Source organism: Eleginops maclovinus, chromosome 7 (genome assembly GCF_036324505.1).
Source record: "Eleginops maclovinus isolate JMC-PN-2008 ecotype Puerto Natales chromosome 7, JC_Emac_rtc_rv5, whole genome shotgun sequence".
Taxonomy (NCBI): Eukaryota; Metazoa; Chordata; class Actinopteri; order Perciformes; family Eleginopidae; genus Eleginops; species Eleginops maclovinus.
The window spans coordinates 12,435,285-12,450,517 of record NC_086355.1 but is presented as its reverse complement, the minus strand read 5'-3'; the positions used below and the strand labels follow the sequence as shown (position 1 = coordinate 12,450,517).

General features: G+C 40.1%; 1 protein-coding gene across 4 annotated transcripts in view; it reads left to right on the top strand.

Moving 5' to 3' along the window:
• The window catches only part of igf2bp2a (insulin-like growth factor 2 mRNA binding protein 2a), a 41,573-nt gene extending 26,447 nt beyond the window's left edge, over nucleotides 1-15,126 (top strand). For 3 of the 4 annotated variants that reach the window (XM_063887113.1, XM_063887115.1, XM_063887116.1), the window contains exons 6-16: nucleotides 504-794; nucleotides 1,235-1,369; nucleotides 3,680-3,802; nucleotides 5,499-5,634; nucleotides 7,435-7,572; nucleotides 8,097-8,165; nucleotides 8,851-8,973; nucleotides 9,346-9,420; nucleotides 9,551-9,682; nucleotides 9,832-9,945; nucleotides 10,414-15,126. In XM_063887113.1, coding sequence (XP_063743183.1) covers nucleotides 504-794; nucleotides 1,235-1,369; nucleotides 3,680-3,802; nucleotides 5,499-5,634; nucleotides 7,435-7,572; nucleotides 8,097-8,165; nucleotides 8,851-8,973; nucleotides 9,346-9,420; nucleotides 9,551-9,682; nucleotides 9,832-9,945; nucleotides 10,414-10,512 — 1,435 coding nt within the window. In that variant the 3' untranslated portion in view covers nucleotides 10,513-15,126. The remainder of the gene's footprint in view (nucleotides 1-503; nucleotides 795-1,234; nucleotides 1,370-3,679; nucleotides 3,803-5,498; nucleotides 5,635-7,434; nucleotides 7,573-8,096; nucleotides 8,166-8,850; nucleotides 8,974-9,345; nucleotides 9,421-9,550; nucleotides 9,683-9,831; nucleotides 9,946-10,413) is intronic. The other variant, XM_063887114.1, reaches the window with a different exon arrangement.
• Nucleotides 15,127-15,233: the final 107 nt, after the last annotated feature.

Here is a 15,233-nt window from a genome sequence, read left to right as displayed (position 1 = left end):
CTGGCTAACTGTATAATGTACATTTCCCTCTGCATGTCAGCCCTCTCTCCACTCTTAGACATCTTTCTTACCAATAAACTGAGGCTTTTTGAAAAGGCTTAATTGAGGTTAAACCAGCTGATACTCAACAGACAACCAGAGTTGTGAAGAGGGAGAGATTGAGCTGTTTTTTATTTATAAGATGCATTTGTGTGGAAGGGAATGTTTTAACAAAATTATCAGAAATATGAACGGAAATCATTTGTATTTCTCTTTAAGATGTTCCAAAATATTTGACATACACAACAAATCTAGCATCTACACACTTAAATAAAAGCTAGTTTATATTAAGTTTTGCAAAAACTTTTTTCAATTATCATAGTAAATCAAACTTCGCTCAAGGAATTCCACTGAACCTGTTTACTGTAATATAATACTCGACTTGTTTTGATGATTGCATTTGAGCATATGGACAGTTAGACCCATTCATTGTGCTTGCCTCCACCTCCTGTTCCTCCCCACAGAGCCATTGAGAAGTTAACAGGGCACCAGTTCGAAGACTACTCCTTCAAAGTGTCGTATATCGTGGACATGGATGCTGCTCCGCCCGACCAGGCTCCCCGCACACGGCGTGGGGGTCGGTCATCCCGGGACCAGGGCAGCTCTCAGCCCGGGCCCTCAGGAGACTTTGGCCCTCCCCGCACCAGACAACACGACTTCCCCCTGCGCATGCTCGTGCCTACTCAGTTTGTGGGAGCCATCATCGGCAAGGAGGGCCTCACCATCAAGAATGTCACCAAACAGACACAGTCTAAGTAAGCAGATTCCGATAGACCTGCCTGGTTCCTGCTGTGTTTCGTTTTCCTGTTTTGTTAGCTACACTCTAATTTTGTTATGGAGACATTACATAATAATGTAGACAATGTGGCAATGTGCCCGGACTTGCATTTTTAAGACCAGTTGTCTGAGATATAATGCAAGACAGCACACAGTAAAAGCTTTGAGTTGCACAATTTTGAAAAAAAGAAGCTCAAGTTTTTCATGGCATGTTTACTGTGAAATACTTTTTGTATACACAACATCCAATTGTTCCATTTTCTTTTCAACATCTTAAAAGTACCATTATTTTTTCTTTATGTCCTTTCAGTCAGTAATGCACAATAAGACAAATGTTATTATGAATTCATACTCTAACCTCCTTCTTTGTCTTTCTCTACTTTGTGTTTATCCCTCTGTCTGTCTCTCCCTCTCTCAGGGTGGACATTCATCGGAAAGAAAATGCAGGGGCAGCAGAAAAGCCCATTACTATCCACTCTACTCCCGAAGGCTGCTCCTCCGCCTGTCGCATGATCCTGGACATCATGCAGAAGGAGGCCAACGAGACCAAGACGTGAGTCTGCACTTTGACACGCACAAACTCTCAGATGTTGTTTATGCAGAGCAGGTATACACTCCAACAGGGAGATACTGTAAGCCATAATATATACGGGGCTGTAATCTCATCCTTTAACCTGCCTGCACACCTTTTAATCTCACTGTGCATTATCTTGCTTGGACCACTAACACAGTGCACACCACACACTCACAAAGGATAACACGTGATCACAGCTTAGCATTTAAGAAACAAGGCCAACTTGTCTAATTGAGCTTGACACTTTTAACAAGACACTGCACCTTTTAAACTCTTTGAGCTCTGCTGGATCCAAGTGTCAACGCCCAGCTTGCATTTGTATTTAAGTGTGTATTTTGTCGAAGGGTTGGCGATGCGTACACTCAGTGTTGCTTGAATTATAAGAGCTAGATCCTTCATTGCTGGATACATAAAAAATAATTTGCTTCTTTTAAATATTAAAATGTTTCCACAGATTTGCAAGATACATCCTAGATAACACGACACTTAAATTGGTTTTGTCAAAGAGTGTTTATTTTGTTGTTTTGTTCTTGTCCCTAGTGTTTTGAGTCAGTGTGGTCTCCCGTAGAGCCAGAGAATACTTCAGGCTGTCGGGAGGGATGATTATGGCTTTTGAGCATAAATAGATTTTTCTAGCTTTAGCCTCATAGTTATTGTACAGAGAGATATCGATCTTCTAATCTTTTCTCTGCAAGAAAGCAAATGAGCATATTTCCCTAAATGGTTAACTATTCATATAAGTATGAAAATGAATAAGAAGTTAACTGTTTTTTTAAATGGAACGACAATGGCCTGCATTAGTGAGTGGGCTGTGGCTCTAAATGCCACCAATATTTCCTCTAAATTAAAAGACACTCTTGGACAAACAACAAACTCTTGTTCCTGTTGAGTTTTATGTGTGTTGCTAAATCAATCGGCTGCTACATCCACCTCAATAATTTCCCTCTGAGATCAATATTTATCGTATCTGCCTGATCAGTAATTCTCCTCACAAAATTCAAAATAACCTCCACCTGCCGCTGCCAGCGTGTCAATCCTTCCAAAATTAACATGTCATCTCACCACCCTGTAATTTTTTACTGAGCGTAAGGAGAGAAATAAATTCCAAAAAATGAACAATGAAATCGTCAGGCCTTTTATCTTTACAAAACAATTCATAAACTACTTGCAAATAAAAACCATATACCCTATAATACTGGAGAAATCAGCATACATATTATTAAAATGGTTTGTTTAGCCTCCTTCTGCTTTTGAGACATAATAAGAGACTCAAAATAAAAAACACCATTATTTTTTCCATCTGCTCACCAGAATATTTCAGGGTTTTGTGCAGCCATAAAATGGAAAATTAAGTCAATTAAATCATCCATTTTTACAGCACAAAATAAATTTCAATTTACTCTCAACTTCACTGAGAGATACACAGTAGACACAATATGTTTTCGTTGTTTTTAGATCCATCCACATCATAAAAGCAAGTGGAAATATACAACATATCCACTGTGAGGTATACACTCCTAGATGAACCTATATTTGTTGTTGACATTGTTTTGTCAGTCTCAAACTTTCTGTCTGATGCTGTATATCATATTAGTCTTTTAAGTCTTTCAAAAGTAACATTTAGTTTAGAAACATTATTATTCTGTATGTTGAGCTGCTGTGTGCCAACTATAAGAGGTGATGCTAAATTAATAGGAAGTGTAACACACTTCAACTATCCTATACTAACGACTGACAAACTGTATTGTTCCCCCGTAGGAACACCCTAGGTTAAAAACAAGGGAAGCATTCAGGATTGATGATGAAACATTTAAAAAACAAATACAAATTAAATGAAAAATGTCAAATAATGCAAAGATTTTGAAGAAATCTGTAATTTAAGTTTTTGTGACTCTGAGGGACTCCAGCACATTAGGTCTTCTTTGTTTATACCCTCATCTTCTATTACCAGAGGCAGTTTTATGAGCTGTTGTTGTTGCAAATGTTCTTGTTTACTGTAAACTATGCTAAACAGTTCTTGCAGCAGGAATCTTCTGAGTTCATGTGGACGAAATCTTTACAGGAAAATGAGTTTATTACTGATCTTCCTCCCTTTAAAAATCTGGCTATTCTTCTGTGATAACAAAAAGCGGCGATATTACAAACATAGAATATAATGTCTTACATTTATTTACACTCACATTCCTATTCATCCTCATCACTCATCCTCAGACCACATTTGTGAAAGGAATCCTATCTTCTCCTATCTCTCTCTAACCTGAGTGTGTATGTTTGTGTTTGTGTGTGTAGGACGGAGGACATCCCTCTGAAGATCCTCGCCCACAACAGCCTAGTGGGGCGGCTGATTGGGAAGGAGGGTCGAAACCTGAAGAAGATCGAGGAGGACACAGGGACCAAGATAACCATCTCCTCGTAAGTCGCCTCTCCCGCTGCACCAGACTTCCTCACGCTGTCACACTCGCCCACGTCAATCTAGCACCGCCAGAAAATCACACACTGGATATTAAAACACTTGTGAGCACTTGTGTGTGTGGCATTGTTGAACAGCATCAATTTGGACTATTATTAATTTAACCAAAGAGCAAACAGGCAGGGATTTCAACTTCTTAGACTATAGCAACAGCTTTTTTACAACCATTCCCATTAGCCGCTCAACATGTAGTTTTACTTATCTGAGCTGTTAGGGAGTTGCTTATAGCTCCTTTACTCCAGAACATGATATTAAAGGTGGTGATTACACCCCATTTACCAGGCCATGCTCGCCAACCTTTCTTCAGTTAGGGCTAATGAATTGCTCTGTCTCTGTGAGCTGTACAGACGTAATGAGCCTTGAGAAAGAGACAGAGATGAGGAGCGAGATGAACAGGGGTTTACAAAAGGGCGTTGCCGAGATGGTTTGAGTCCAATAATTGCCTTATCTTTACCCTTTACCTTTAATCTACCCTATCAAAATATGAAAGGGAGGAGGCAGCTTCTTACAGACTTAAACGGTGCAGAAAGTCCTCCAACAATTGAATTGTGAAATTGTGAATTTTAATAAACTAATGATTATACATGAAGTGAGAAGACATTTTGTCATAAACTTGGATACAAACTTCTTTTGGCAACCAGGAGATCTACCCCTGCTGGTCATCAGAAAATGCTGGTTTTCTATATGTGTTAGGGTGTTTAGCGGAGGTGGGAGGTGTACTCAGATCTTGTACTTAAGTAAAAGTGGAAGTACCAGAGTGTAGGAATACTGTGTTACAAGTAGAAAATCCTGCAATCAAAATGTTACTAAAGTAAAGTGCAAAAGTATTAGCATCAAAATATACTTAGGGCGGTGGAGGCAAAGTGGTTAGAGGCTTTGCCTGGGAACTGGAACTGGAAGGTCACCAATTCAAATCCCCGAAAGACCAAGTGCTACCGTGGTGTCCCTTGGAGCAAGGCACCGTTCCCTACACTGCTCCCCAGGCGCCGTACATATGGCAGCCCACTCCTCCTAACACTAGGATGGGTCAAATGAAGAATTCTCAAATTTCCCCACGGAAAGTTCCAAAAGTACAAGTACTCATTATGCAGATTGGTCAATTTCAGAATAATATATCTGATATGTTTTATAATTATTGATGCATTAAAGTGTTAGCAAAGCTGGTAAAGGTGCAGCTAGTTTTAATGACTTTGTATACTGCAGGGTAGCTTGTGCATTTACTCCAGGTGTAACTGAAGTCTGATTTAAGTGAATATTATATTTCACATCATTAACCCAAAACTGTAAAGTAACTAAAGGTAGTAAATAAATGTAGTGGAGTAAAAGTACTCTGAATTGTAGTAGAGTAGTACAAAGTAGCATAACATGGAAATATACTCAAGTAAAGTACAAGTACTTAAGTACATTACTTGAGTAAGTGTACTCAGTTTCTTCCCATCTTCGGTGTTTAGTTCATATACCCACAATCTTTCTCTAGAATCACAGACTCCTTACAATTAGATAAACACAAGGACAGGAAATAACTTTAAATGTAACTCAGTTATATGTAACTTCTGATAAAATAATGAGCAGAGTGTCAGTGTGTCTGTAAGCTCTATTTGCATACACTAATTTATGTGAGTGTGTTCTCCCCTGCAGGTTACACGACTTAACCTATTGCAACCCTGAGAGGATCGTCACGGTGAAGGGCACCTTGGATGATTGTTGTAAAGCCCAGGTGGAGATTGCGAAGAAACTGATGGAAGCCTATGAGAATGACATTGCTGCTATAAATGTAAGCCGAGCTTAAAGGTTACCATCTGCAGACCTGTTCCAACGATCAGTGTGTGTGTATGTGTGTGTGTGTGTGTGTGTGTGTGTGTGTGTGTGTGTGTGTGTGTGTGTGTGTGTGTGTGTGTGTGTGTGTGTGTGTGTGTGTGTGTGTGTGTGTGTGTGTGTGGTTATGATCTCAGGTTGACTCACAAAGACTGACAGGTGAACATCGAAGAGGGAGTGATGATATACTGTAGGATGATATCACGTTCCATTCAGTGCATGTTACCACCAGCATTAGTAATACCCTTTGTTGTGTGCTTGGTAGATGGATAACAGTAAACAGTTGCTGAATAGCTCATCAGTGAGTGTTTGAGCACAGCATGTTTTCAAACATGTGTGTGTTTGTGTGAGTGTGCCTGTTCCTCAGAGCCTCTGACTCATGCTCACTTCCCCGCTGTGTGTGTCTGTGTTCCCGCTGTAACACACTGCGTTTCCCAGCATCCATCTGATATCTGTAGGCCGCTCTCTCATCCAGATCCTCTTTCACACTGCCTGGATGACATCACTGGGGCAGAGTCAGTCCGAGAGGTCGACCTCCAGAGGAAGAGAGCTAGTGAAGATGATATCACAGGCTGCACACTCCCTATAATACTGAGACGATTAATGATAAAGTGTGTGGTGATGCTCTTTATGATGAGCAACATTTACTCAGAGTTACTATGCCAGTATGTTTGCTGCTTTCACAAGAGCTGCCCGTGCCCATTTTTCTCACCTAAATATTGGCTAAGAAATAATCATCAGAAGTAACACATAGCATGCGATTAAATAGTACATGCTTGTGAGCGCTGGGCTGGCAGCTGAGCGCCAAACTCCACAGCAAGCGGTGAGGGCCATCTAGCGTGACACTGAGGATATTACACAAAGCTTTCTGGGAAAAAGGAAGTGAAAGAAGGCCGTGTGTCTCTGCAGGGACATGAAACCAGTAGAGCTGACCTGACTTTGAGGGAGACATTTTATGTCATGCCATCAAAACAGCAAACATCCCCATTCATCTCTTTCCTGTGGATCTTTAAATGGTTTATTCAGCTATAGAAGAAACGTATTCTCCAGCCATAAATGTTAATGTTCTTAATATTTCAAAGTTACCCTCTTTGGAGATGCATATTTTTTTTGGCCAGAAACGAAATACACAAATAAAAGTAACACTTGTAATGTGATGTTCTGCAACTAAATTATATTTCTATTAGCAATGAATCTTAACATTTATTTGCTCAAAGTTGTTATTGTTTCCAAGTGCACAAGTTGACAGTTTCAGAGTGCTTGTTTTTAAAACCCAAATATATTAAACTAGTATCAGAGACAACAATGAAAAATAATCAAATACTTATATTTGACTTAAAAGATTGCTTGATTATTGCCCATTTTGAAGGATATATAACACTTCTTTAAAAAAGCCCTGCACAGTTAGATTGACGTCCGGAGTATCTTTGTTGTAGTAAAAAAACATTAAAACAATTATTTATGTTTATTTATCATTTAGGTTTAACTTTTATTTTGAAGAACTCATTTGCATTCTTCTTCCTTTTTCTCTTGAACTCTTAAATGTTTACTTACTGGCAACAGATTGATTTACTGTAAAATGCTTCAGTATGCCTCTTGTTAATAGTCCAAGTGAAAACCTGTTTGATCTGATCTGATCCTTTAAAAAAAAGATTAAAATTGGTTTCAAAAAAAAGAAAGATGAAAGTTGAGATCCAAATAAATCCTAATGTATCATGTTTTGCTTTAAGCTCAAATCTGCCCCTTTTCTTCTGCCCAGCAACAGGCCAACCTGATCCCAGGCTTGAACCTGAACGCTCTGGGCATCTTCTCCTCCGGCCTGCCGGTGCTGCCCCCTGCTGCCGGACCCCGCGGTGCAGTGCCCCCTGTGGCTCCAGCAGGATACAACCCATTCTTAGTGAGTATGCTCTTATTTCGCAAAACCATAAGAGGTGGTGAAAATATAATCTAAAATGGTTGCTTTGCAATGACTTTTCTGCTGTTAGTCTTACCCGCCCTGTGCAGTGATGCGCAGCTCCTACAGGGATTAGTTTTGACTTGATTAAAGCAATTTGTTACCAACAGGTGGTTAACCAATTTTCCACTGAAGTGCTATTTGAAGAAACAACACAATGTTGATTCAGGTGTTCCTGCAAGATATTGTATACAGTTTCAAACAACCAGAATCAGAATTCCCCCATCTTCCGCAGGGATGAGTCAGGTTGTCTGTAAAACAAAGTCTCCACTCATTGCCTGATGAGGTCAAGACCCAGTAGTGTGAGACATTGTGCGAGAATGTATTTGTGTGCTTCATAGTCCAGAAAGTTAGTGATTCACTGGCACTTTATGCCCCTGAAATTCCCCCTAATAGGAGCTTTAGTTGAGTGTGTGCATGTGTCTGTGAATTTGTGTTTTTCTGATTGGTCTGCTTGTCTCTTTCAGAGTCACTCTTCACATCTCAGTGGCCTGTACGGGGGTCCTCCACCAAGTGCCATCACCCACCAGCACTCAGTATGTTCTCTTATATTTTGCACCTAAAGTCAATGTTGCCTTAGGGATTTGAGACCCTAAGAACTAATTGCTTGTGATTTGTGAAGCTACAATAATATTTTAAGATTTGAGAGCATGTTGAGAGCACAAGAATTCTGTGAAACCTCAGGAAGGTATTTATTCGCAAGTGACTTATGGTATGAATGCTGCCACAGTAAAAAGAGAAAGAGAAAGAAAATAATATCCAATGGATGGGAAGACTTAAATAAGAAACCATGACGACCTCTCAGTCAGCGTCTATGATGAACAGAGAGTCTGGCATTTTTGCGTACCATCACCCAGCCACCAGTACACCACAAAAATGTTTGGAAGGCCAGATTTGTCCTGTGGCTCATAAGAAAATCACTTCATAAACCTCGAGTACATGACTGTTGCCATGCTTGGGAAAACATAGGGCACCTAATAGGAAATATTCCATTCAGACCCAGCTAGGGTGGGATGTTTACCCAACGAGAAGGCTTGAAGAGAGCTCAATTTAACTTAACTTGCATGTGGTGTCTTCTTTTTTCGGCATCTCTTCGAGTATCTGACAAGTTCATTTTAATATGTTTGACTGTTAAGCAGTTTTTAAATGTTTCTCCCTTTCAGCAGTAACGTTGAGTAATAATGGAGTGAAATATATTTTTCTGTGTGACTTTTCTTTCAGCAACAGACTCCAGAACAGGAGGTTGTCTACCTCTTTATTCCAACTCAGGCAGTCGGGGCCTTGATCGGCAAGAAGGGCCAGCACATCAAACAACTCGCTCACTTCGCTGGAGCTTCAATCAAGGTGGGTATGTCAGCGTCAATAGAGTGCCGACTTCAATTTGAAGGGCGGTAAAAAAGGTTGTCTACACCTCTGATCACCATGCATTGCATTCTCTGAAGGTTCACACCGAGCAGTAAGGTGAAGTTAACAATTTGCTTGTCCGTTCTGCCAGGATGTTAGTTATTTATGGTCATAAAAGCAGCTACGCTTTTAAAAAATCCTCTCAGCGCCGCCTGGAGAAGTGGGACAGATGCTCATTATTTTTTTGAATTGGCAGACTTCTTGACTGATGATTCAGTGGTTACATGTACTGAATGACCATAGAGAAAAATCACCAGATTTTGGACAAATGTTCTTCTTATTTTCTCTCTATAACCTGTGTGTGTGTTCCAGATTGCGCCAGCTGAGCATCCAGATAGTAATGACAGGATGGTTACTATTACTGGAAATGCAGAGGCTCAGTTTAAGGTAACCACATAAAACAAAAAAGTGCTACTTAACATGATTTTTTTTTGTTGTTGACGGTAAAAGGCAGTGGTCCGCTGTGTGTCCTCATTTCCCAGTCTTTCTTTGTCTCATTCCCTCCTCTGTATTCCAGGCCCAAGGTCGGATATTTGGGAAGCTGAAAGAGGAAAACTTCTTCTCAGCAAAGGAGGAGGTCAAACTGGAGACACACATCAAGGTTCCCTCAACTGCAGCTGGCAGGGTCATTGGGAAAGGCGGAAAGACGGTGAGTTGTTGCTTGAACTGACCTGAATCATGGACAAGTATGGAGAAAAAAAACTATTGCATTTACTTTAGTTACATTAGCCATAAATAGCACCTGGTTTGCTTGGTTTAACCAAACAGTATATCAGTTTACCTGATTTGTTTTTTCAGGTAAATGAGCTGCAGAACCTAACAAGTGCTGAGGTCATCGTACCGCGGGACCAAACTCCAGACGAGAATGATGAAGTCTTTGTGAAAATCAGCGGTCATTTCTTTGCCAGCCAGGTATGCAAATACAAAGCTAAGACCCTGTAACTGAACACAGGGGGTGTTTGTTATTTGGGCTTATTAGAGGTCTGATTATGTATTCAAAACGGTTGCTTAACTGGTGCAGCGGTTTTCTTGTATTAAGTTTTCTGAAGTGTTTATGCAATTATACAGATTATGCATAATTATTATGATTATCTTCTTTAATTCTTTTAGCTCTGAACATCGGTTAAACCCAGGTATACAATCATGTGTTCGATTTGTTTTGTCAAAGGTTAAGTGTTTCAATTTATAACACAGTTATTTTGTATCCATTTTATAAATGGTGCATTGTCAAAATCTTAAATATGGATGATGCTTTGCAATTCAAAAAGTCTCATAGGTTGAACTAAATTGTTTACATGTAGCATTTAATTAAGTCAGTCTTGAACGTGTTTTTACATAACAGTTAACACCTTATCATGTGCGTCATGTTTCTCCGCACAGACTGCACAGAGGAAGATCCGGGAGATCATTCAGCAGGTCAAACAGCAGGAACAGAAACACCAGCAGGGCACCGCCGTGTCACCGCACCACTCCAAGTGACCAGCGGGGCGGCTCCGGCGGGTGCCAGCCAATGAATGTAGCCCTCCCCAATGGACAGAGACCTACCCAGACAAAGGCCACGGCCAAGAGGGACATGCAGGGCAGACCAGCAGCACCGGGATCAAAACCAAAGAACTTCACTAGGGGGGAAACAAGTAAGAGCCAAAGGCTGAGGGCATTGTGTGCACTGCCAGCCCTGTGAGAGCAGATAGCGTTGGAAAAAAACGTACTGATATAATATAACACAAAAAAAGACCAAAAAAAATCTATAAGGAAGGTGGACATGGCAGAGAAATTTGGAACTGTTGTCCTTACAGTTCGAAACAGGAAATAGTATGTCGCCCTGCATAACGTTATCTCTTTAGTTGGACTAACATAGGCCTAACAAACTGATAAAGCAAATGTATTAACACGAGCGTATACGAGGCATTGTGATAAATATTTTAGGTTAGGACGAGCGCGAGGGACAATGGACTCTCACAAGAGTTAGAGATATTCAGATAGAAAGATTAAATATCCTTAGCAGTATTAACACCGAGTAGAAAAGTATATTGATACACACTGAGAGTACGCCCTGTTATTTTTCTTATCAAAATGACAGAGCAACTTGGTTTAGTTTCTAATATTTTTGCTTGTTCCAGAGATTGATTGTGCTCTGACAGCCTCATAAGGCAATTCCCCTTGTGTGTTCACAGTATAGGCCACTGAAATCAAAAGAAAAACACTTATATTAGAAAATATGGTGAATGGGTCTTTTTAACAAGCCTGTGTGTGTGCCAACGCGAAAGATAACGTCCCTTTTAAGTGTCTCTCACCAATCATATCTGGTGCTTCAAAGCTTTTTACTTTTATTTCTTTATTTTCTGCTAATTTCTGCTTTAATTTCTCATCACTCTCTCTCATCTGGCATGGTTTTTAATAGGTTAAAAAAAAAAATTGTTGTCAAGGAACCGTTTTTTTCCCGTAGCCCTCAGATAAAATTGAACTGACTGCCACTTTCACTCATCAGAGGTTAAATGCAACAGATGATTTTTTGTTAACCTGATATCATTCTTCCATGCTGTACAGTAACTATATCAGCATTCATGGTTGTTGTCCTGATATTTAAAAAAAAATAAAACCTAAAAAAGGACGATCAGAGCAAAAATTGACAATTTGTGCACCTTTGCTTGTTTACAGGTGACCAGTCCTTATGAATGTGCAGCGCCACACACTCAGGCTTATTTAGGAAGTCATAAGGTCCGACACAAATTATGACCTGAGGGCCCTGAAATTAGACGTTGGTTTGAGGGAGGGTTCAGACTTTTGGTGTGTGAAGTGGCAGTGAGGGAAAAGTTTTGGGTAAGAGGGTGGGGGGGTGGAATTGTGAGGCACCGTATGACCTGTGGTACACACACAACCGTAAACATGACCGCAGCCGTGTTTGGCTTTAACCCTCTCTTGTCAGGGAGCTTTCTAAAACGGCATGACAGCTGTGAATGTACGATATGCAGCCTTTTAGAAGAATCACCCCTACCGTGTCCAGCAGGCGGGGCCACAGGCACAGACACACAGATTGTCATTCTCACCCTCTCTCTTTCCTTTAACTTTTCATTTTTCATTTTGTTTTATTTTGGCGAGCCGGCCGACCACTCTGCGGGTGCGCTGGACACGCAGGTCCTCCTGATGTCCCTTTGTGCTTTACTTCGGAGACCATGGAAGCTTGTTGCCTTATTTTTTCACCTTTTAGACATCACCCATCAGCTTCATCTTCCAGACGCAAGGTTATTGCCAATACGCACAGCTTCCTCCGTGTGTGTGCGTTTGTGTGCGAGTGCGCATGTGTGTGTATATATATATAAAAAGAGAGAGTAATATTTATGAATCTATTTTTTCCTATTTTGTGATGAGAGCTATTGATAAGAAACAAAAAGAAAACAAAGTCCTTTTCTTTTCTTCCTCAGTGGGACACTGCCATATTATTTTGAAGGGAAGTGTTTATTTTCTTGAAAACTAGACTATGAATAATAATATAAACAAAAACCTGAAAAATAGGAGAACAGTTAAGTGAACCATCGTTAACTTTGGTCAGGATGTGAACAGTGCGCATGTCAGTATTGTGATCTACCTCAGGCTTCAGGGTACCTCAGTCCAATCTTTCCCCTTTTTCCACATTTTGTATGCCTTGTTAACTGATCATTTTGAGCGTTTTTAATTTTCTTTTTTAATGAAAAAAAGACAAAACATCTACAGTAATCTCTAAACTCTTCAGGTGCAGTCAACTAGTGAAACTGTGTCACCAATAGTCAACTCTGTTGGACTGTCTTTACCTGGACACCATACAACCTCTTAATGATACACGTCAAAAAGGATTTCAAAGTACATTTTTGTTAGAAAGGAATGAAGAGCAGGATCTAAGGGGTACATACCTGCCCGAAGTGGTTCTGAATGTGGATGTTGTGTACTGATTTCACCATCAATGAAAGGAAAATAAAAAGTCAGTTGAAAGCAAAACAGAAACTAACCATCTGTACCTCCTGCTATCCCAACTGTACCTCCAGGGTTTTTTTAAACTTAAAAAACAAACAAACAATGAAGTTTATTCGCTTGTTTTTTTAAACAACCCAATTCAACCGTACCAGCTCTATTTGATAAAAACATACTCTGGGGTTGATTTGAAGAAAACACAAAGCTGCAAAAATACACTGACGGGACTCTTGAACATGGTGTAAAAACCCTAGTCTTCTGTGTAGAATGTAGAACAACTCTAGTCGTTGAAATGTCACTGTGTACGACAAGATAACTGTATATCTGTAAACATGTACAATAGAGTCACACATTAATGCATAGTTTTCTGTCTCTCTATAACACTTATCAGTCTACACCTGCATTGTGAGAGATGGTGGGAGAAGTTTTACAGCGTCACATGCCTAAAAACTGACCTCTAAGCGGTTTTCTCTTCAATCTAAAGAAGATTTTTTGTTTTGTTTTGATGTGCTGTACATTTCAGAATTACCTCTCAGAATCCAAGGCTGACTTTAGTTACTAAAACCAATGTAGGGCGAAACATAATTAAATAAATGAATGATATAGTGAAAATTAGTGTTTGTCTTTGGACTTCTTTTAACTGTTGAGAGCTGATTTTATTTTTTTCCCCAAGGGCAGATCTGTCATCAGATGAGCTGGATCATTGCTGTCCCAGTGAACACAGATTAGTAGTGCTGAAATAAAACATAAAAGGTCTATCGAACTCACACAATGCCTGAGGCTGTTACAGCAAGCCTCCCCACAGCCGGTACAGTACCTCATACTGATGATGATCGCTCAACAGACCTGATTCAAATACCCTGACCTTACCCACACAAATGCAGTACAGTGCTTTAACTCGAAACGCGCGACTCCTGTGGTGGTCTGCTTCACTGTAGTAGGGCATGTCATGGAGAAAACAGCTCTTCGCTGTAGCGCTGGAAATTGCGGTTTGTCACTCATGGTTTGACTTGTCAGGACTAGCTTTTTGGAGTGCAGTTTTGAAGGTTCTTTTCTTGCATTGCAGAGGACTCTTCAGATCTCTGTCTCTCTTGTGTTTTTGGATCTTTACACAGTCAGTGCAGGTTTCCCTCCAGCTGGTTCGGTTTCACTGTGTAGGTGTCAGCACAGCGTCCTGGTTGTTCAGACCTCCGTAGGCCGGCCGCTGTCTGAGGAGAAAACTTGTCAAACGTAATAGTTACTTTTTAATTAGAATTTTTACTTCCAAGGATTCGTGTTTCTAGGTTTTGTGGGGTGTTGCTAGGCATTACTATTCAGTACCAGAGAACCACAATTACACACATCACTGAGGGTGTAATGTGTTGTTAGTCATATCACATGGTGGTTGGATAGTTTAGGCTTTATTTTCCTGTTGATTTGGTTTTTTCTCGTCATTTACACTGATTTAATGATCTAGTCAGGAGCAGTAGCTGGGATTCTTTGCTTTAATATTCATTCCTGTTAGATCACTACCAATAATACTAGTTGTTAAGTTGTGGTTGAAAACTATCCTAACTAGAATGTTTACCAGATTTTGGAATCATGATGGAAAAATAAATGAATCTTTGATGCATAAAAGGTGGTTCGACAGAGTAAACCAGGTCAGGCCTCTGCGATTGAACATAAAGAGGGCATTCAAAAACCATCCAAAAAAGATAGTTAGCTAAGGAAGGATTTAGTAAAGTCTGGTTGGATGTATGCAGAACCACAGCAGTGTTTTTGTCTTGTCTTGTTGTTAAATGGGAAAACACAAAGCATTGCATGAGACTGTTGTAGGCGATCCAGTATGTACACTTTATATAGCACTAGACTTTCAGTAGTGGTTTTCCATGGATCCATTTCTTAACTGCTTTTCACCATTTGGGAGATTCCTTTTGCCCTCAGTAGGTCTCAACCCTCAAGTCCTACATTTCCCACGGGCCAAAAGGTCCCAGACACCTCAAGGTAATCGGTGACTGTGCGCTAGACAGACATATATGATCCATTTTTAATCCATCCCGTGGATTCATGCCTTTCTGGTAACAGCCAAGCTGTTGTTTTGAGTTGTGAGTGAACTGTATTGCTGAGCAACCTGGATCTGAGCAATAAAGATTATTTGACAAAAGAAAATGCTGTTTTTTGTGTTTACTGTTGTTTTATTATTTCAAAGCGTTTTTCCTCTGGGATCCAGCACACCTCAATTGTACATTAAATTGAAAATAATTAACATCTTTAAA